This window comes from Podarcis erhardii, assembly GCF_964252035.2.
Source record: "Podarcis erhardii genome assembly, chromosome: 6".
Taxonomy (NCBI): Eukaryota; Metazoa; Chordata; class Lepidosauria; order Squamata; family Lacertidae; genus Podarcis; species Podarcis erhardii.
Genome location: NC_138510.1, coordinates 57,275,199 through 57,296,654, shown reverse-complemented (window position 1 = coordinate 57,296,654; position 21,456 = coordinate 57,275,199). Strand labels below are relative to the sequence as shown.

Here is a 21,456-nt window from a genome sequence, read left to right as displayed (position 1 = left end):
TTTGGATCCCTCTGCATTCTGTCCCTTAGAAATCCAACATTGCTGTTCATTTTGCCACAGAAAAGATGTCACCCTCTTACCCCCAACTGCATAGAATTGTTTGGGATCTATTATTTCACAGCTATTTAGCATGAATCCTGTAGCACTTTTTTTTGCAGGTTCTTTTTTTTTTAAAAAAAAACTTACTGAATAGGGTAATATACATAAGGACTTGCAGTCCTTTGTCTTGGCTTCTTCTTCTCGCAAAGGAAAACGTAGGGACCAAGTCACTGTGTCATTCAGTACAATCTGTACCTCTCAGATATGCACCTGTGGGGCCTATTTGATTGAAAGGTTTTTCCATGGCAAAATATCTCCCACCTGCTTATTTTGAGGTGTTGACCACATGCTTTTCTTGATCTTTTATTTGGTTCAGAGTCGTCTCATCAGCTGTTTGTATCTGATTATCTGTCTGTGCATTTCCAGAATATGATCAGCAGTTCAAGCTGAACATTAACCGAAATCACAGAGGTTTCCGAAGAGCGATTCAGGCTAAAGGAATTAAATTTGAAATCTTCCACAAAGGGTGAGTAGGGGTTCATGCCTAATGGGAAACAGTTTGATTGCTTGAGCTCAAGGACTTTGTTAATTCTGCTTTAAAACAATTCCCAGATTTCTTTTGGAGCTAAAAAAAATGTAACTCTTTGTCGCATACATCTGTAGGCATCATTGTGTGTTTGGAATTTTTAGCTACAGGGTAGCTGAAGATATAATTGAGAATATGGGAAGGAACTATTTTGAAGTCTTTGTAGAGATTTGCTCATATGCAGCAGATACGTCTTTCAGACATTTGCAGTGCTTGAACTTTTAGACTACAGTCACGTAATATTGGTCTTCTGCTTGATCTTCTTAGATGACTGACAGGCGCTGTATTTGGGTGTTGTTAATACTCTACTAAAGCCAAAAGCTGTGAAAACTCCTGAGAATTTTGGCTCTATACTACTAGGCCTGTATACTAAGGCTGGCAGTTCAGCAGGGATCAGGGGCTGTCAATCTTTTCATCCTGTAGACCTTAATGCATTTTTGTGCTGATTCCATATCAAAACACAGAATCCCCTTTGCCAAGCTTCTGCTTCTGATGCCTGTTGCCCCCAAGGGATCTAAGCCACAGCTGAAACAGGACATGCACCCACATGACTGTTGTGGTGCGGGAGGGTGGAAATCTTCCATGATGAACTTCAGATGCTTTTCTCCTTTTGGTTGAGTACTACAAGGCTACATCTGTATCTCACACTGAATATTTTAAGTCAATTTGGCATATAACAGTAAGAATAGCTGCCCTTATTTGCAGTGTGGCCTTTAGTGTCAAGTTGTCTGGCATTAAAGAAACGGTTTGAAAGGAATCCTTAGTGGCCAAAATAATTTGCTTATAATAAGCACTATAATGTATAATTGTGATATAGCATTGACTACAATTTAGATCCTGTTTCACGGGTGTATACCGTATTTTTCGCACCATAGGACGCACCGGACAATAGGACGCACCTTGTTTTAGAGGGGGAGAACAAGAAAAAAAAAATCTCCCCCTCTCTGCGCAGCGCCCCTTCAGCGAAGCGGCAGGAGGTGCTGCACAGAGAGGGGGAGAATTTTCCCCCTCTTGTTTTCCTGCTCTAAAACAAAGTGCCGTTCAGGCGGCTACCTTGGAAGCCTGGAGAGCGAGAGGGGTCGGTGTGCACCGACCCCTCTCTCTCTCCAGGCTTCAGGTTCCTTTTGACCTGCTCTTTGGGCCTGGCGGGGGAAGCCCACCACCAGCCCCAAAGAGCAGGTCAGGGAGCAGCGGAAAGGCGCGGCTAAAGAGGATCCTGCCATAGCCGCGCGTCACCTCTCCAGCTGGGAGAGGGTCGCAGGGCTATGGCGTCTTCGCTCCATAGGACGCACACACATTTCCCCTTCATTTTTGAAGGGGAAAAAGTGTGTCCTATAGAGTGAAAAATACGGTAGTTTTAAGATTGTACAATTGTCTTCATTGGGATGGGGTGCATGATTGTTTAGGCTAGAAGAAAACAGTAGGAAAGAATATTAATAGGATCTGTTTGCGGGAGTGGTCTCATGTCTCTTGTAAGCATGCATCCAAAATTTATAGTGGCCAAAAAGTGTGGAAGGCAATACTATTTTTAAGCTGTAAGAGGGAGAGCCATAGGTGAGTTTGCTGTTCTTAAGTTCACACTATGGCAAGCCCCACAAGTGGGTTTGATTCAGATGAAATGACAGGCCATTAGCAGGATTGCATGCTCCTTCCTTTACATGCAAGGGAGAGCTTTTCTTTCTAGTTTGCCCTTTTGTCCAAATGCAGCAACCAGAACCTTTGAATGTGATTTGAGGGTGAGCTCTTCAGGAGCCATTCACATGAAGGGTGTAGCAGGGCTGTACATTTCACCCCACCTTCCGAAGTCACATGGAATCTCCCACCCTTGCCATGTTGGGGTGTAATTTCTGAGGTCTGAAGCCTCCACACGCAGAACAGGACCCCCACTTCAGAAGTTGTGCTATGAACTTCAGGGACAGAAAGACTCATATGGCTTTTGATGGTAGTATTAAAAACGTGTCCCTGCCACAGCCCCTTCCACCACAGTAGCCCTTTCATGTGACTAACAGCTGAAGAGCACTTGCAATTTGCTGCAGACTAGAAGCAGAAGCCTCTAATCTTTCCTTGCACTCAAACAAATAGGAGCAGATAAGCTCAAGCCTTGCTGTGGCTCCTCCTAACAGAAGGGGTGGGGGCAGAGCTCATAGGGAGATAGTTTATTAGGCCTGACATGTTTTGAGGAAAGTCTTCAGAGCCACTGAGAAGCACTACTGCTCTGCTTTTCTGCAAGCTCTGTCTCCAAATCTGTACTCACAGATGAAAGTGAGGGAGCCTGCGGGAAGCACACTGCTGCTGCTGCTGTGTTTACAATTTTGCCTCTCAGTGCTGCTGAAGACTTTCATCAAAATGCATTGGGCCTTTTCCCTGTGCACCTGGGAATCCCCTCCCCTTCTGCACTGTTATTTTTTTTTGTGAACCAAGCCATGATCTTTAGGCATATTTGGAAATAAATAGGTCATTCCATTCAGTTGCTTCCTTAGCCTAAAACACGTCTGATCACTGAACGTAACACTAGCAATTTTTGTTCATTTTAACATCATTCTACTCTATACAGTGCAAAATATTTTTGACCCCTGCCTACGGCTTTTGTTGGTAGCACTACTGAACAATGGCATTATAACCCGCTTTTAACCTTGGAGGTATGAGTTGGGAAGGATCTGTGTCTCAATTTGAGATCCTGAGAGTCTTTGGGGTTCTTTTGCCGATTCCCATCGTGGAAGTTAGGAGAAGAAGCTGAATCTTGCACTGACATGCCTCCCCTTCCCCAGGTCCTTTTTCAGAAGTGACAAGCAAGTGGGGACAGCACACTTGAAACTGGACAAACTGGAATTTGAATGTGAAATCAGAGAAATTATTGAGGTACCGTACCTTTCTTGTTCTCAAAGAAAGCTGTGGTAAGGACTACCTTTTTCTTCTTATTTGCACAGTAGTCCTGCTGAAAGTGTGTTTGTAAAACAGGATATGCTGCACTGACTTTCCTCATTCATAGGAGTTTCGTTACTTGCACAGCTTTCATCCAGTCTCATGAGGATGGTGCTGTACCTGCCATATGCTGATATAAATGTGCTTGGAAACTAGGATTGCCCATGGGGATGCAGGTCTTCCTTAAGGCACAACTAGAATTTTCCAAGGATGTTGTTGGGGGGGTACAAAAATAGTGTGCTGACCAACATAGCTCCCCAAAAGTCCTAAGGAAGGGAGGAGAGCGATGACCACAGGGAATTCTGGCAGCAAAGGAGTAGGGAAGCTTGGAGAGCCAAGTTTGCTTCTACTGGACTGTGGCGGAGAGATCCAGTTACAGTCTCTCTCCCTTGTGTGTATGTAAACACCTCTGGAATTAGCTTTTATGCATTGCAACTGGTGCTGTGCCACTTTGAAAAAAGTGGTACCTATGTTCAGATATTAGAGATACACATTATATTCAGCTTAATTCCAATTTCTGATGCGATACAGGATGCCTTAGAGAGATTTTTTCCCCTAGGCAAAGCAGGAACCCCCAAAGGCCTTTGTGACACCTCAGTCAGTTATTTTTAGAAAATGCTGCTAAAAACAAAAGTCATGTCTCTAAACTTGATTATGCAACAGGGAAAAGGAGAGCTTATATTGTGGCTGACATGTCAAGCTTTGAATCAGAGGGAAATATTTTACCTGGAAGGTCCCCCTACTTTTAGTTCTTCCCACCCCAAAAGGTGCTTAGTGATTTTTTAATCCACTCTAAACTCTACCTATTAGCCTTGTGGGGAAACAGCTGCAGCTTCTGAAATTTGGTGGGATTGCTGCCCTCAGAAAGGGTAAACCTTCTTGCAAATTTCATCCAATTCTGAAAAGTTACATTTCATATTTTTTAAAAACCATTTTAAAATGTTGCCTATTTGCCTACAATTTGGCAATTTTATCCTCTCCAGAAGGGATGCCATGCCAACGGATTTAAACCACTTCTATCAATTGGGGGGGGGGTAGTTTGTTGGCTTCCTGTGACAAATCAGGATCTGCAAGGAATTAATGATGCTAATGTTTGGCCATGTAAACTTTGTAGTATCATTCCCTGTTTGATGCTCCAACATAAGCACTGTTGGTGGTCTAGGCCAGTGTTTCCCAACCTTTGGTTTCCAGCTGTTTTTGGACTACAATTCCCATCACCCCTGACCGCTGGTCTTGCTAGCTAGTGATGATGGGAGTAGTAGTCCAAAAACAGCTGGAGACCCAAGGTTGGGAAACATTGGTCTAGGCCATCCCCACCCCCTGACACCTCCACCAAAGTAGAAGTACTAGCAGCTACAGGGAAACACCAAGGTTGGCAAAAGTAGGGGGGAATATAGTAGTGGAAAAAACCTACGGGCGTGAGACAATCCCCTTTGCAAAAAAAACAAAAACAAAAAACCCAATGAGGACCAAATGTGCTCACCAGCCAGGAAATGCTGACTAACAGGGTTATTTTCCCATATCCTAGAGAATATGACTGAACAATCCACACTGAACTTTTTGTTTTGGATCCCACCTGCCGTACATACAGCTGCCACAAGTGAAGTCCAAAACCCTACTGAATGTTCAAAGCCAATTGCAGTTCTCTAGGTTATGTCTCTTGTGATTAAACTTCTCATGTTGCTTCTGTGTCTAGGTTTTGGATGGCAGGAAGCCTACTGGAGGGAAACTAGAAGTAAAAGTGAGACTCAGGGAGCCACTAAGTGGGCAGGATCTTCAAACAATTACAGAAAACTGGCTAGTCCTTGAACATTAGTTCCACCTAAGGTATGTGCATCTGTCTTTTAGGATGGCAATTGGCATGAGCAATCTCAAGATTTTGCTTTGATTACCACAAGTGAATGTATTCTATAGATACATGCATGAAGCAGTTTTCTTTTTAAAAATATGCAAGATAGCAAACGATTCATCTTTAAAATTAAAATGAGTCACCGTCCAACCAAAAGGACAATGTAGCCACAGGAAGGAATCCTTAAAGAAGGGTTGCGGTCCCTTATAAATTTCTAAAACTTTATACTTGAGTGGTTTTAATGGACTTGCCTTCAGTTAATGTTTGAGAGCACATTAGGAAGATTCTGTACTTCTGTCATGGATGTTTGATCATCTTTGAATAATCCTTCCATTATTCCTCTAAAGCCACATTCATATTTATTTTCTTGTCACCCACAGATACAGAAATGCTAAAAGCTGCAGAATGGACTTTATACATAGAGCTTCTGCAAGCACCAAAGATGTTCAACGAATGCACTACTGAACATAACATCTTTATTTTCATAACTATCATATAGTATGAGTTGGTAAGCTTTGTAAGTCTACTACTGGGAAAGAAGGTGCTGATCCACAAAGATAGACCTACCTTAAACCTTGCTGAAAGTAGCAATGTTAGTACTACGTGACTGTTACCCATTGGGCTGCTGTCTTATGCAAAGGGCATGTTTGCAGGCGAGGGCAAAAAGGTTTGGTTTTAATGGCTGACAATATACTAAAATGGGCTGCAGCAATGGAAGTTTATCATGTAAACTTGCAAATAAGATTGTGTTTCCTAGCCCTGGAATAAATTCTATTCTTGCACACAGCATTAGGTTAAGCATATTACTGTTAACAGCAGCATGAATATGCATTTGACATTGCCTGGAATGAATTTTTTTAAAAGCCATCACTGCATTCCCCCCCCCCCACTTTCTCTGTAAGTTTACCCATAACCTTGCTCTAAAGCAACATTATCACGAGCCTTTTGGAAAGGCCCATACCATATTGAGATGGCTAGTAGCTGATTTATTATTAAGCTGTTTTCCTCAATCTGCCCATGTTCTTGTGTTCTTTTTCAGTGGAGAGGAAGAATTAAACTTTTTACTGCTTAAGGATTTTGAGAAGCACAGCATTTGGGTGTAAGTTGAAACAGTAATTTGACAAAAGAAAGAGTTGCCTGTTTTCTAGAATGTTAAACCTAGGTGTGTACCTGAATATAGAACTAAGTCTGCCAATCAGGCAGAGTTTGTTTATCTTAAGTGGATAGAGACAATACAATATTCAGTTTTTAATTTTAATAAATTTAATATACAAAACTACATGTTGAAAATAAAAATATAATATGCAGTCTTTTGCAGTGTAACTGAATTTTAAAAGTACATTTTTCTCTTTAAACAAGTACTCATTTCTTAACAATATGGTAAATTTTAAGGTCATTTTAAAGGCTATGGTTGAAGCAAACCAGTCAGTCAATAGCATTTTGCACAAACATAACCCAAACAAATGATTTTCTGCAGGGGGGAAAGTCAGTAGTTTCCCTCTATCAGTAAGTTTAATAGCAAAACAAAGTCATTGAAAAAGCTACTTCTGTGGTGAAATTGGAATGCCATTTCTTGAAGTAGGAATCTACTGCAGCCATGTAAAATCTAAATAGAGTTGAGCTTCCGTCTGTATAATTGAATGTTGTCACAGAAGGAAGTAAAATTTAAAAGCAACTTTTTATATGCAAGGAAAAGAAAGAGCAGGAAATGTAAGGCCCTTCTTCTGCAAAGGAGCCTCTTTATGCCCACCCTGTCTCCCAGGGCAGAATATTGAGCACCTGAGTTCTTTTCAGGTTCAGCATGGGCTAAGAATTTAACTGTCTTCATAGCATATGGCCCACCATTAATAAATTCAGTAGAAGTGTTTGTATTCAGGTGGGGTTAACTTCTCCAGCCATTTAATTTGGGGTCTAGTTCTAATGCCTTGACTTCCTTATGTTCTAGTTGCAGTTTACATAGGTTGTACTAGGAGGGCTTTTTTTGTTACTACTAATCTTAGGCAAGCAGTAGCACCTTGCTCAACTATGATTTCCTACCCACAGAGGAAAGTTAACTATTACAGCTCTCACTGCTATATGTTTGCTTTTAAAAAATAATTTCTTGACAGGCTTGGAGCAACTGCTGTCCCCTCCTTACCCTTGAATGCTCACCATTTTGCCCATGCTGCTCCAATTTTAGATTGCTCTTTAAAAGGCCAGACTGTCCTCCTTACCCATGGAGGGGGGTGGCCAGCCTTGAACAGCAGCAGCCTGTGTCTTGTTAAAGCTTAGGTTTGCTTTCTCTCTTATGGACACAGCTCTTTCCACAAGGCTATCAGTTGCTCAGGGATGAAAATTGGATTTAAAAGGAACGTGCTCGTGTTCTTTTGCTTACTCTCATTGCCAGCTTTGTACGCTGCAGTGAAAGGGCTCAAGCCGTTCTTCTCATAAGTGCCGTCTTAGGTGAGACAGAGTGCAAACTTCTCAGCCTGAAGTGAAAGCAAAACATGCAACAGCAGCCAAACTATTACAGTTTTCACAGGCTAGCTTTACAGAGTGCTGCTTCTATAAAGTGTTAGATAAGTGCAGGCTTAATGGTGGGGATAAATGTACACCAAATGGGAAAATAAAAAGTTACCTAAAAAAACAACCCAGGGCCAAACTACAAAAAGAACAAATTTCCATGGTAACTTTTTTTTTTTAAGCCTAACAATTCTCACGCCTGTGACAGGCTCTCTCAAAACTTACGAGGGCAGATTTTTGCTATGTCATCAGGCTTAGGGGAACAGTTTTATCACAAATAAAGAAAAATAAAGTTAAACTATCCTATTATACACACAAAACTGCAAGCGTAATTTACATACAGCTTCTAGAGAGATTCTGCTTTGCTTGGGACAGACGTAGAAGGTACCCTCAGTCATGCTGCTTTCTTTCTCTGTACATCTCTATAGAATATTCCGACATGTCTTGGAGGTACTTCAACCAATAATCTGGTCAAGATAATGTAAACGATAATTTCAATGTCTAGAGAAATTAACCATAAGCGGCAGTATAGTGAGGTCAGAATGGAGGTCTTCATAATAAGTTCATCTACAAACATCAGAAATGTTTACATTTCCTTTCCTTTTATTTACTCCCCAGTGATCTCTGCACCTGTTTGAGCATTGAATACATGACTGCAATTGTCTTAAAACATGACCATTGTTTGTTTCTAATCCGTAACAGAAGTGTAGCTGCAAAGATAGCATAGCCATTTTGTAGTATAGAAGCTGCCCTGATCCTGTTTGTTGACAAATGCATAGACGATTCAGAATTATGGAACAACTGTTCTCAATCACGCACCCACCCCCTTCATAATAGTGTTAACAAAAGCTTAATTTTTCCAGTTTTAAAGTGCAAATGATTCAGATACAGCTGCTGCTGGAACAGGTCTGAACAGAAAATGAAGTCCTTATGAGATGTTTTCCAGAATATAAAAAATAAGCTCCATTATGATTGGGCCCTCACTCAGCTGGCATGCCCCTCCATGAATCACTGGAACTAAGGCACTGTCCAGGTCATTCATGTACTGAGCAGGCAGTGGCTGCCCATTGCTCCCAGCCTGGTAGCCAACCTAAAAAGTAAGTAAAGAGAAAATATTATTTTGTTTTGAAACTAGAGACTAAAGCAATCCCTTAGCATGACGGAAGAGGTTCTCAGCTAATAAAATTTTATCCATGGAAGAATGCAGGTAAGCAGACCCACCCTGTGATCTTGAAGCAAGCCTTCAAGATTACATGAATAGGCTCCAACTTGGAGCTTTTCAAATAATCACCCTCAGAAGTTTAAAAGAGGCTTTTTTCAGCTTTCTGAAATACAACAGACATAAAAACAAGTGCAAAAGGAGGTCCTTTCCAGTTCAAAAAAGGGAAGTGAGGTCCAGGAAGAGCTTGTGAATAAGAACTGAATAAGAAGAATCATTTTCAAGAAATGAATAGTACGGTAACCTCAATCTGCATGTTTTCACATTAGGGTCGCAGCAATTCTGTTAGAAAGCATATCTCCCCCACCCCCAAAATAGGTCCCAGCTTATTTAATTTCCAACGCCAAAGATGTGGAGATAATTTACCCCACAAGATGTGTTCACTTACTTGATCAGCATCAAGCGTAACACGTAAACCCAGCTTGGTCATCCCGTCTTCCTTCAAAAGCTTCAGGTGAGGGCACAAGGCCAGGCAGAAAGCCTTGGCCACATTCTCAGTCAGCCTGCTGTGGTCAGCAGGGTCACTTAGGCCATTGTGTTGGTCATCATTTTCCAGAAAGAAAACCTGAAGAAAACATAATTTTTCCAGTCTCTAAATTTCTGTACTATAACATACTATTCTTGTAACTCATGATCACTGTGACGAGGGCAAGCTTTCTATTCTAATTAATGGCAGGGATTTTGGCCATTGAGGGAAAGTAGTTAGACCTAGAAGGGCACCAAACCAATGATAAAACGTTTGGGCATTTTCCAGTAGGACATGGTGGTGGGCAGATGTCCTTATATCATTGGGAATTTTTATCTCTGCGGAGTATTTCAGATCTCCTTGATAATCAGATCTAGAAGTTTGTCACATTTTAACAAATAAAAACTCAGCCTCAGGTTTCTGCTCATCCCATCAGTATGAAAGAAATAGCCAGAATAATTAGGGTAGATGGACTGCCAATAAATGTATCAAGAGTCTTTTCTAGGATGCCTTCTATACAGTAGTGTACTATATCCTTCAGAGCTAAGTCCCAAGGCTATGTTCAAGGACCTGTATAGTAGACCCCACACAATGAGTCTCAGCCTGGGCTATCTAAAAGAACACATTTGCATTCAACCAGAGTATTTGGTGAGGGCTAACATGGCTTTCCCCCCACCCCAAATCAAGCAATACTTCTGCATTAACATACAAAAACAGTTTTGCTTCCTCACCTCTGTCCATCTAATGACCTTCCCATTTGCTTTATACTCTGAGCCATGGAATATTTTCACGCTTGTGATAGACTCCATTGATTTTCCATCAATGGGACTTACAACACTAGAAAGGAGGAAGTAAGAAACTTTTGTTAGCAGAATTTAAGAATACAGACCCAGATCAGAAGACTATGCAGAAAAATAAGTCCCTTCAATCAAGACAATTTCATATACATTGGGGAAATTGCAATATAACACCACAAGCAGTTAAACGGACTGTGTGCAGACACACAAAGTAGTATGAGAGAGCCTTCTGTATACACCTTTTTTGTTACCATCATTACTGGTCAAATCAATTTTGCACATGTTAACGGTGTTTCCAGTTGTACCACAGAAAAGCCAAAGCCAGAAATATGATTGGTACAGTTGCAAAGCATGTGTATGGTACTGAAGCAGAGCTTAATGGTGTACTGGCAGGGATGCTGCCATTGCCCTTTTGTATTAATCAGGGAGTTGGACTAAATTACTTCTAAGGTCCCATCTCTATACAGTAAATAGATAACCATCTGAATACTTATGAAACCTTTTAACACAGTTCAAAGCTGTCTTTGTCCCCATACAAATACCCTAACATTTCAACACTTTGGACAATGTATGACTGCGAGGGCACAGAACTTTTTCCAACCAGACAACTGCATTTTCTCGTGAGAGGCGTGTCAGTGGTGGGTGGGGAGGGGGTTTGTCTTACCTTTAGGAGCAACTGGAATGTAACTTACTGCACAAATGTGAAAGGTTTCTACACCCTTTCCCCTCAACATCTCTCAATGCAGGCAAACGAAAGACATAACAATTCAAGGACACATTCAAGCCAGACAAAAACACTCAAAGAATACATGGAGCAGGGAGGATGGGGTGGGAGGATGATACAAGGGGTCTGGAGGGCTATATTCTGCCCCCAAACCTAAGGTTCCCCACTATTTAGTGTAAACATTTAGTGTTGGTTTTAATGCAGAAGTCTTTTTCACACGGTAGCAAAGCTCTTCCCTTTTTCGTTTTGGTAATCATCAAGCTACTGAAGCAAAATTAAGGCTAATGCCACTGTAAAGGTAAATAGGAAGCTGCTCCCATCAACCTACAAAAATAATTGTCTGTGTGAAACCACAGAACACCCCAGGAAGTCATGTGGAATACTACTACAACGGCAGCATCCTGAATAAATGCCTCTTTGAAGTAATGTCCCTGCAGCGGGGGGATGTAGCACATTCTACTACTGCATTACACAGAAAAGCATGAAGACATTCTAAGGAAGCATAATAACTGTAACACAGTTAACACAACAAACAGTGTGTTAACCCCTGCAACTGAAAAGTAATTGCCACCACATGTGGAAGCATAAAATGCAGTTAGAGCTGTTAACATCCCGTGCACATATCTTACGTCGGTGGTTCAACATACCTTATCTATTTCTTTACAGCAATTATTTTAAGACAACAAAGGATATGTCTCCTCCTTGAACACTCACACACATGCTGACAGAAAGCACCAGCTGCTGCGATTTCCCTCAGTATGTCGACACAATGCCTGTGCATTCATCTCAAAAGATGGTGCATACACAAATTTCAAACACCAAAGATACTCATGTAGTACATACTTTAATCTCCCATGCAAGTTGTAAGGGGTAGCTTGGTTCCTATAGCATTAACCTTCAAATAAGTGTTCAGGTGATGTTGTAGAGCAAGATATACATATGATAAATTAATTCGTGAGACAACTGGCCTTAGCAGCAGGCTTTTTTAAAATAAAAAACACCTCTGGGGAGTCAGATCAGCTAACACCCTCTGCTAATTAATTTGAAGGTACTAGTTCATACCCCTTAAGAATATCACCTCCTGGAATATGAACATGCACTCCATGCAGACAGGTAGATGAATGTGCCATCTTTTCCTTACCAAGAAAGCATATAAAACCAAACAAGCTTATTTAATATCAAGAAAATACTCCTATATTTACCCCTTGTTGAAGTTTTTGTCATCATCCACCCACTGAATGTGCACATGCTCTTGAGGCTCTTCAGCATCCACTTTACCACAGGCAATAGTGAAGTCTTTCATCTCCCTCAGAGCCTGCCTTAGGGAGTCCATATTTTCAGCCGTTATCTGGACCATGACTCCATCTAGGTAGGACAAGACATAATCAGGACAACAGCCCACAGCTGTATTCTTAACCAGAGAACAAATGTACGGTGGATTCATGCTGCAAACATCCAAGTCCTAAACCAAACTTTTGAACATACACTTGCTAATAGGAGGTGGGTGGAATCCTGAGCCCTGGATTTCAGATTTGCCTAGGTGTTTATATGTAGACAGTGCAGCCCACACAATCCATACACTACAAAAATCAAGGCATAAAATTATATGGATTAGGCCTTGGTATAAAAATGGAATCAAAGCCTGGATAGGACAGCACAATCCCAATCTCCAACACACACACACACCCTCCAAAAGAAAACATTCCAGGATGTACTCTGTGTGCTACATTGTGCAGCACATTATACAAAATTAGCCTAAGCTGAAACATCAGGTGTTTATTTGATTATTTATTTGTTTTAAATTACTTCTATATTGCCATTTCATTAAAAAAAAGCAGTTTACAGAAATTATATATACACAATATAATTGGTATTGACAGCAGGAGTACAAATTAACTTTAAAAGAGCCTTTTTCATAACTACTACTTATCTATCATCTATATTCCTGTTCTAGTGTTAAAATCCTCACTGACATTTTCACTCCTTAAAAAAAAATAAAATCACATTATCCACATTCCGTTTTCCACCACCGTCTGGTACTATAAGCACAGGAGTCAGTACATCCTCTTTTTTGTTTATTTAAGCTTGTCTCTTGGTCTAAGATTCTAAGAACCCAATACTTAGTTTAAAAATAGCAATACGTTTTGTAAACAAGGGTAAGTTCTAACTACCACCGAAGCACTGTTACATTTAACCAAGAAGAAACTAGTGTACATGGTGAAAGGTGACTCAAAACTTACCTTCTACAATGCTGGACTTTGCCAGATAGCCTGAAGAAGACTTTAGAGCTCCACTGAACACAAAGAAGCTAGCTCCAGTCACTGCAACAAATGGGAGACGTGAATAAGATTCATATTGTTTGTTTGTTTGTTTAAGTCAATGACCAGTAGAGAAGATAAAAAGAAAACACATAAAACACAATAAAATATATTAAGTATTACATGTGGAGTTAAAAACAATGTAAGATAAAAACATGAGAAATATAATTATATTAAAATGTAGGTAAAACAAGGTAATGTGTTAGTAATTCTAAAATTAAGACACTGTATATAAGAGCCAGGTTTCAGAATTAGATCAGCAACAAAGCAGCCAATAATCCAAACAAAGCCCATGTAAAACAAATGTATGCAACTACCAATATTCAATGATGGAGGAAAGCTCCTTTCAATAGCGTTTTCTAAGCCAAGTAAAACACTTTAGCAAGTCCAAGTATTAAAAAGAAACCCACATTTTCCACCTGATCACTAAAAGTAATCCTACAGCTTTAAAATTTGATGTCCTGGGAAAATTACTACTTCAGCACAGCCCTGAGTAATGAGTAGTTCCAAACAGGTTCTGCAAGGGGACTTTCCTTGAAGAATGAAGAGGTGTGTGCTGTCTTCATGAAAACCTCTTTACTTACTAAAATTTAAGCATTAGATAATGGCAAGGAAATAGAATACAATTTCTCTGTGCACCACTCTGATATTTTATAATGTGAGCAATTCATAGAACTTTTTTTTTTTTAAATCAACCAGTGCAATGCCCAGAATCCAACTAGCTGTGGGTGAAAGGCGATTTTACTTCCAGCATCTTTCAGCCAGTTCAAGATTAAAGGTAAAGGTACCCCTGACCGTTAGGTCCAGTCATGGACTCCTCTGGGGTTGCATGCTCATCTCGCTCTATAGGCCAAGACAGCTTCTGGGTCATGTGGCCAGCATGACTAAGCCGCTTCTGGTGAACCAGAGCAGCGCACAGAAACACTGTTTACCTTCCCACCAGAGAGGTACCTATTTATCTACTTGCACTTTGACGGGCTTTCGAACTGCTAGGTGGGCAGAAGCTGGGACCGAACAACGAGAGCTCACCCCGTTGCAGTGTTCAAGATTACTCACAGTCTTATATAGAATTCCCTCCAGAAAATGTATTTCATACAACTGGCCAGTCAAAAAGCTTAAATGGTTATTTGCTCTCCTTCAAAAAGGAGATCTGTGGGTATTCTTAGGACTTCAGGAGCAAGCCACAGTGGACCCCCATGCTCAGTATCGGCTGCATCTGGTTTAAGCAGCTGGAACAAAAGCTTTCAAGCTTCATAAATTGGATTATTGCAAGGATGTTTACATGGAGCTGCCTTCAAAGGCTGTTTGGAAGCTGGTACAGAATCTACCACCCATCTGTTAACTTAAGTGGTGACAGGATGATCATTACTTGACTTTAGCACCAGATCAAGTAAACATCACAATTGTGAACTAGGAGTATGTATCTCTGCAAAGGGGATCTCCTATAGTGATGAAAAGACAATTCATTTGTGAGTGCTGCATTCATATATACCTAGAATGTAAAGTTCAGCTCAATAAATGCTAATCATTCCTGGCTGAGAAAGGTTCAGAAAGCAAATTAATTGGCCTGTTTCAGATGCAACACTAAAGCATTGTTTAGCAGGAGAAGATCAAGCCACACAAAAGCTTCACACTGTCACCAAATCACAGAATTGTAGAGTTGGAAGGGACCATGAGGGTCATCTAGTCCAACCCCCTGCAATGCAGGCATCTTTTGCCCAAAGTGCAGCTCGAACCCACAACCCCAAGATTAAGAGTCTCATGCTCTACTGACTGAGCTATCCCAGCTATGTATACCATTCCTCCTCCACACACGTGGAGAAGAGACTGAAAGCATTCGCGTTTCCCTTTATCTCCTGAGTTCAGAAGCTGTGATAGTACAAAGAAGCCAGGATCTCAAATCACAGTATAGCTGATGAATCCCACCATGGTGTGTAGCGTAAGAAAGATGAAAAATGGACTTTTAAAATGGAGAGGCAAATGGAAACAAGCAGTGAAAAGCTGCATAGTATTCAATGTGTTTGCACAAAGTGCTCCAATTAATATTAATATTAATATTAAAATTAATTATAACCCATAATTTCTCAGGGCAGTATAACACATTTTATTAAGGTTCAAAATTACAGCTATGACATTAAAACCATGGAGACTGCAAAATAGTAATCCAGTAGCAGAGAAGCAACTTCTTTAAATCAGACATCTCCATAGGCCTGAATGAAAAAATCTAATAACGTCAGCATATAATGGGATAGTTGTTCCTTTAAGTACTTAGGTCCCAAGCTGTATATGGCTTTGTACACCAAATCCAGCACCTTAAATTGGGCCCAGGCAGCCAGTGTCAAAGATCACTTTCATATGAACCTGTCAAGACTTTTGCAGCCACATTCTTCACCAACTGCATCTCCAAGGGCAGGCCCATATAGAGCACACTGCAGTAGTCTAAGCGTGAGGTTACCAGGCCATACAGCTAGGCTGCCCTGGTGATGAACCAGCAGAAGCTGGGCTGAGGCACCTCTTGCCATTGAAGCCTCGTGAGCTTCTAGAAGCACCCTCAGCTTATGAATCTGTTGCTTCGGGAAGGGTTGCAGCTTTGTTCAGAATAGGCCATACAGTGGTGCCTCGCAAGACGAAAAGAATCCGTTCCGCGATTCTCTTCGTCTAGCGGTTTTTTCGTCTTGCGAAGCAAGCCCATTGACAGCTTAGCGGATTAGCGCTATTAGCAGTCTAGCGGCTTTTAGCGATCAGCTGAGAAGCGGCTTATCAGCGGATCAGCTGTTAAGCGGCTTAGGAAAAGGGCGGAAAAAGCGGAAAAAAACCCGCGGGAACTCGCAAGATTTTTCCGTCTTGCAAAGCAACCCCATAGAGAATTTCGTTTAGCGAAGCACCTCCAAAACGGAAAACCCTTTCGTCTAGCGGGTTTTCCGTCTTGCAAGGCGTTCGTCTTGCGGGGCACCACTGTATACCCAATTCTCACCTGTGAACCATCACCAACAGTGCCTTTGTCTTATCAAGATTCAGTCTCAGTTTAGTGGCTCTCATTCAGGCCATAACTGCCTTCAGGCACTAGGGCTCTTTGCTCATCATGCACTTATAAAATTAAAAGGGCTTACAAGCAAAAAACAATGAACAAGAAAACAATGCAAACAGCAGACTGTTTATGGGGGGGTGAATACATTGTCAGCAACTCTCACCCTTCCGCGGTTGATTATGAATACTGATGGCCTGTGTCTGATAGTTCCCATCATCATTCTGCACACACACGAGATGAGAGTCTGCCCTGTCATTGAAGCATGCCCCACCTGCTAGAACATGCTCATTGGACTTGTTCATGGCTTTCATCATCTGCAACCAAAACATTTGCCATTACCACATAATATGAGACCACCACCCAAGAAATGTGAGAACTGTCTCCACAGGTGCAAACCCTGAAGAAAAATGACATCTGTACAGGGCAGATGGAGGCAAACTTTTTTTTCTGTCAAAGAACTTTCAGGGATAACTGGGAGGGGGGCAGGGCTAAACTCAGCAGTGGCCAAGGCCAGAGCCAAAGGTAGTCTCTCTCTCTCTCTCGTTTCCATGGGGGGCACTTCAGTCTTGCCAAGGGTCTGAGGTGATGCTTGCCAACGATCACATAAAATCAGGCCAATGGCTGTGGAGTGCCCATCCCAGGAATAGGGCCAAATTAAACTATTTGCAATGCTGTTTCTTGGCTCTTTGAAAAAAAAAACATTTAACAATCACTGAATTAAAATTTTAGTCCTCCAAAAGAAATATATGATTTATGGCATACAATATTTTGGAGGAGAAGAACATGCAAGACAGTTTACACCTGATCTGCCATATCAACATGAGATATTAAGGTACGTCATTATTCATAATTTTTCAGATGGGAGACAAGGTAAAGAGATATCATGGCTTAACCAAAGCTGCTCCCTCAGTTCCTTGCTGAGCAAGAATTTGAAACCCGATCTCACAGATCCAGTTGTATTCACCCCTCAAGTAACTCCTAGTTCGTTCAATATTTCATCAATAGAAGAATCACTGTGATGCTTCTTGGACATGTGTGTCACACTACATACCTCATTGTATCTGTTGCTGGGAATTTTGATGCTGGTTTTCCTCACTTCCATATCAACCACTAAGCCTTGGACAACTGGCAATGTATACTGGTAATTTCTGAAGTCCTATAAGTGCACAGAACAATGAAAATCACAATTGCTGCTGGCGTTTGAGTTTCAGCAATGCAAGAACTATAAGTCAACTTTGAAAAATTACAATAAAAATACTAAATCCATTCGCAATAAGCAGTATTCTTTACTCATTATTTTGTTTAAAATATTGCAAAATACATTTTGTTTCAGGAGCAACCTAACCCATCAGTAGGGGCTCTGAAAACAACACTAAGTAGAAAGAACTGATATTGTACCAATGAGTTTCATGAGATGCAATGTGTATCAGAGTAAGCTGGGGACGTTTAGCTGTGAGAAAATAGAAATTGCCTTTGGGTGAACAAGAAGAGGAAAGGAGCACCTAATAATCTCCCATTCCCACCCACTCATCCACCTCTGCTATATTCCTTCCTGGTGTCCAATAACACACTTCACATTTAGAACAGGTGCCTGTTTAAGCTCCTTAAATGCTATGGGGCATCAGCACCACTCCAAGGTATTCTTTCTGTCCTAGAGCGCAGCTGTGCTCTTTCTTTAGCATACAAAAAAAAATATTACAGGACACTAAACTGGGGTTCCTTGGTATAAATGTACAGATGAAATGCTTAGGTGGTTTTTTTTAACAGTAGTGTGCCTACAGCTATATGATGGTCCAGTTCAGAGATGTTAAAAAAAAAAGGACCTTTAGTGTTCTCTTGATTTAAAATAGATATTTGTTGCATAAAACTGTGTATTAGATTCTTCATGATATTGAGAGCAAACCTCATCCCCACCTCCTTTAAAGACTTATCCTTTTAGGGATAAGGGCTAATAGTCTTTAGGGACTAATTATAATCTGAGCTGTAAAATTGGTATTGTGGTGTTCTATGGTATTTTTGTTATGCTCAGAAGTACTTGTTTTTGTGATGTCTTTTAAATTATCTTTTGAAATCATATGGATGTTTTAGCCAGTTTTAAATTATATTTTTTGTTTACGTTTTTGTATGTAGTTTGTAAAACACTTTGAGAATAATTTTTTGCTTGAAAACTGTATATAAATTTGTTAAATAAATAAATAAATAAATTCTACTCCATCATATCTAGATTTAAGAAATCTACACATTATTATATTTTCAGAATAACAGTGCATATAAATTAGGTGAGTGAACAGAACACATACATTTTTCTATTTACAAAATAATCTTGTAACCATCACTTACTGCAAGAAGATTCATAATTGTGTGTCCAGTCTCTCCAAACAATGGCTTACGAAATCTGACACTGAAAAGTGGGCACGGGTACACTAAGAAAGTAAGAAAAAAGATCTCAGATTCAAACATATCTATGGAGAGGTTCACTCCAAAAACCTTGCATTTGGTAGCTAGAAAATCAAATTTAGAAAAATATCAACAGTAGGAAGATCAAAATAACACCATAGCTTGTATCCAGACATGCTCAGAGAAGTTCGACTTGCACAGGAAGAAGTTCCATTTGCACAACAAAAACCACGGTCCCTCCACAAGTAGAGAACCCCCACTGGATTCTGATTCCCTCTGCAAATAGAATGAGCCCTTTTTTGCAAAGCGTCAAGTCTTGATCCAACCCAGAGTTCTCCCTCATTGTGGTTCTTTGCCAGTGGTCCACATATAGTCACATACAAGGAAGGAATCATTCCACCTATGTTGGTGCCTGTCTGATCAAGGACAATTGTAAGAATAGACTAATAGGATGGGCCTTCAGATTTCTACTTGGAGCACAGATGTGCCGAGGAAAGATGCTCTGCCTTTCTAGCAACACTTTCCATGTTTTTATTTGTACACTACAGAGCCAAAATGGGAGCACAAGAAGTCACTGTGTGTGATCTAACACTAACCCCAACTGACTTAAACAAATGATTGTTGTGGAGATCAGTATGCAGATGATACCCAGCTCTACCTCTCTTTTAAATCAGAACCAGTGAAGGCGGTAAAGGTCCTGTGTGAGTGTCTGGAAGCGGTTGGAGGATGGATTGCGGCTAACAGATTGAGGTTGAATCCTGACAAGACAGAAGTACTGTTTTTGGGGGACAAGAGGCGGGCAGGTGTGGAGGATTCTCTGGTCCTGAATGGGGTAACTGTGCCCCTGAAGGACCAGGTGCGCAGCCTGGGAGTCATTTTGGACTCACAGCTGTCCATGGAGGCACAGGTCAAATCTGTATCCAGGGCAGCTGTTTACCAGCTCCATCTGGTACGTAGGCTGAGACCCTATCTGCCTGCGGTCTGTCTCGCCAGAGTGGTACATGCTCTGGTTATCTCCCGCTTGGACTACTGCAATGCGCTCTACGTGGGGCTACCTTTGAAGGTGACCCGGAAACTACAACTAATCCAGAATGCGGCAGCTAGATTGGTGACTGGGAGCGGCCGCCGAGACCATATAACACCGGTCTTGAAAGACCTGCATTGGCTCCCAGTACGTTTCCGAGCACAATTCAAAGTGTTGGTGCTGACCTTTAAAGCCCTAAATGGCCTCGGTCCAGTATATCTGAAGGAGCGTCTCCTCCCCCATCGTTCTGCCCGGACACTGAGGTCCAGCTCCGAGGGCCTTCTGGCGGTTCCCTCACTGCGAGAGGCCAAGTTGCAGGGAACCAGGCAGAGGGCCTTCTCGGTGGTGGCGCCCGCCCTGTGGAATGCCCTCCCATCGGATGTCAAGGCGATGGACAACTACCTGACATTCAGAAGACATCTGAAGGCAGCCCTGTTCAGGGAAGTTTTTAATATGTGACATTTTAGTGTATTTTTTTATCTCTGTTGGAAGCCGCCCAGAGTGGCTGGGGAAACCCAGCCAGATAGGCGGGGTACAAATAATAAATTATTATTATTATTATTATTATCTTAACAGCTTATATTCAGTACTAGGTTTTTGTAACCATTTTTAATTTTCAAGTTTGCCTAGGTTTTAGTTACTTATGAAAGTGGTGCACACACAAAAGAACCACTGAATACAACTCTGAAAACCATGACTGCACCAGTTACTCCAAGCTCCCATGTCTGGTAGGGAGCCACAGAGCCCTCCATCGCACAGAAAGCCATTTTAAACCCACTTCAGACACTGTTCCCATATAACATAACCTACTGTGCATTAAGTGCACAAGCAATTACTTTAATGTAGGTTAATTTGGCCAACAGAATCACATTTAGTAATGTCCTTACAACGGTAGCTTGGACCCTAACCTTTTGCTCCATGAACAGAAGACTCCCTTTGCTCACAAAGCAAAAAGTTTGAATCCAAGGCAATGTGATTACCAGCAACAAAATGGTAAAATATGTATATTACACTCTGAAACCAAGGCTGGGATCTAACGGGACACTGAAGAGTAATAGGACTTACACCTGTATTCAGCTCCAAGTCTCAACATCAGTCGGATGGGAAATACTTTGGCCCAAGGCGTCTCCCATTTCTGGATAAGAATTCCAAATAAATATGGTGGAGTGGGGAGCACCAAGTCCTGCAGCGACTGATACACAGGTGTAACATACAAGAAGCCACCATGCTCCTTAGTGCCGAGAAAACTCTGACTGAAAAATGAATGTCCTAAATTACCCACAACACTGCCTATGGAAACAAGAGAAATGGTTATTATTAATGGCTATATATCAAAAAGGCAAGATAAAATTGCACAGAGATCCTACTTCCTCTTGTACTACTTGTTACACAAAAGAAAACCTTTTTAAAGAAATGTCAAGGTATACTAACTTAAATTACCCATTTGCAGCAGATATACCAAATAAAAGAAAAAGGAATTTTATTCAATAGTATATAATGCTTTATTTTTCCAGTTTAATTAGAAAAGTTCTGTACACACTTATTTATTTAATTTCTATTCAGTGTAGATTCCCTGCCACAAAAA

The 21,456-nt window shown here is 41.1% G+C and overlaps 2 protein-coding genes across 5 annotated transcripts in view; one reads left to right on the top strand and one right to left on the bottom strand.

Moving 5' to 3' along the window:
* CC2D1B (coiled-coil and C2 domain containing 1B) overlaps positions 1 to 6,706 on the top strand; it is a 36,938-nt gene extending 30,232 nt beyond the window's left edge. For both annotated transcript variants that reach the window (XM_081866886.1, XM_081866887.1), the window contains exons 22-25: positions 466 to 565; positions 3,394 to 3,484; positions 5,244 to 5,374; positions 5,777 to 6,706. In XM_081866886.1, the coding sequence (XP_081723012.1) occupies positions 466 to 565; positions 3,394 to 3,484; positions 5,244 to 5,363 (311 nt within the window). In that variant the 3' untranslated portion in view covers positions 5,364 to 5,374; positions 5,777 to 6,706. The remainder of the gene's footprint in view (positions 1 to 465; positions 566 to 3,393; positions 3,485 to 5,243; positions 5,375 to 5,776) is intronic.
* The window catches only part of ZFYVE9 (zinc finger FYVE-type containing 9), a 49,712-nt gene continuing 34,892 nt past the window's right edge, over positions 6,637 to 21,456 (bottom strand). For all 3 annotated transcript variants that reach the window (XM_081866871.1, XM_081866870.1, XM_081866869.1), the window contains exons 9-17: positions 20,937 to 21,161; positions 18,791 to 18,873; positions 17,502 to 17,606; positions 16,614 to 16,764; positions 13,345 to 13,425; positions 12,307 to 12,469; positions 10,315 to 10,420; positions 9,506 to 9,682; positions 6,637 to 8,988 (exon numbers count right to left, since the gene is read on the bottom strand). In XM_081866871.1, coding sequence (XP_081722997.1) covers positions 8,827 to 8,988; positions 9,506 to 9,682; positions 10,315 to 10,420; positions 12,307 to 12,469; positions 13,345 to 13,425; positions 16,614 to 16,764; positions 17,502 to 17,606; positions 18,791 to 18,873; positions 20,937 to 21,161 — 1,253 coding nt within the window. In that variant the 3' untranslated portion in view covers positions 6,637 to 8,826. The remainder of the gene's footprint in view (positions 8,989 to 9,505; positions 9,683 to 10,314; positions 10,421 to 12,306; positions 12,470 to 13,344; positions 13,426 to 16,613; positions 16,765 to 17,501; positions 17,607 to 18,790; positions 18,874 to 20,936; positions 21,162 to 21,456) is intronic.